Source organism: Sinocyclocheilus grahami, unplaced genomic scaffold (genome assembly GCF_001515645.1).
Source record: "Sinocyclocheilus grahami isolate Dianchi unplaced genomic scaffold, SAMN03320097.WGS_v1.1 scaffold2746.1, whole genome shotgun sequence".
In the NCBI taxonomy this organism is placed as follows: Eukaryota; Metazoa; Chordata; class Actinopteri; order Cypriniformes; family Cyprinidae; genus Sinocyclocheilus; species Sinocyclocheilus grahami.
In genome coordinates, this window is record NW_015507924.1 from 26550 (window position 1) to 27185 (window position 636).

Below are 636 nucleotides of genomic sequence, written 5' to 3' on the forward strand. Positions count from 1 at the left end.
TGTGTGTGTGTGTGTGTGTGTGTGTGTGTTTCAGGTCCGTGCCCCCCCTGTCCTAAGATGGTGAGTGTTTCCTGTCTGTGTGGGAAGTCGTCCCGTGTTCCGCGCCGCTGCAGCGCTAAAGCCTGGAGCTGCGCACAGATCTGCAGACGGACGCTTCCGTGCCGAATGCACACCTGTGCAAACACCTGTCACGCAGGTATCACACGCATCACATTGACGGATGATTTTACATGTCATCATTTAGCAGACGCTTTTATCCAAAGAGACTAACAAATGAGAACAATAGAAGCAATCAGACCAGCAAGAGAGCAACAGTGCAGGTGCTGTGACAAGTCTCAGTTAGTCTAGCACAGTACACATGGCAAGGTCTTTTATCTATTTATTTTTAAAATAAATTAGAAAAAAAACATAGAATAGATAAGTGCTAGTTTTATTCAGATACACGATGAGACAGAAGAGCTGAGGTGAGTTAAGTCACACTCACTCTCTCTCCTCGCTGGCAGGTGACTGTGCTCCGTGTCCGAGGGTCAGTCTGCAGATGTGTGCATGTGACCGGCAGCGGACCGAGAGACCATGTGCCAGTCCAGAGTGGCACTGCGACCAGGTGTGTGTGTGTGTGTAACAGCTTTCTGGTGT

At 49.1% G+C, this 636-nt stretch overlaps 1 protein-coding gene across 1 annotated transcript in view; it reads left to right on the plus strand.

Moving 5' to 3' along the window:
* The window catches only part of LOC107575600 (NF-X1-type zinc finger protein NFXL1-like), a gene marked incomplete at its 3' end in the record, with an annotated part of 17973 nt that overhangs the window by 6659 nt on the left and 10678 nt on the right, over window positions 1-636 (plus strand). Inside the window, exons 4-5 of the mRNA XM_016261956.1 lie at window positions 35-196; window positions 504-604. Of these exons, the coding sequence (XP_016117442.1) occupies window positions 35-196; window positions 504-604 (263 nt within the window). The remainder of the gene's footprint in view (window positions 1-34; window positions 197-503; window positions 605-636) is intronic.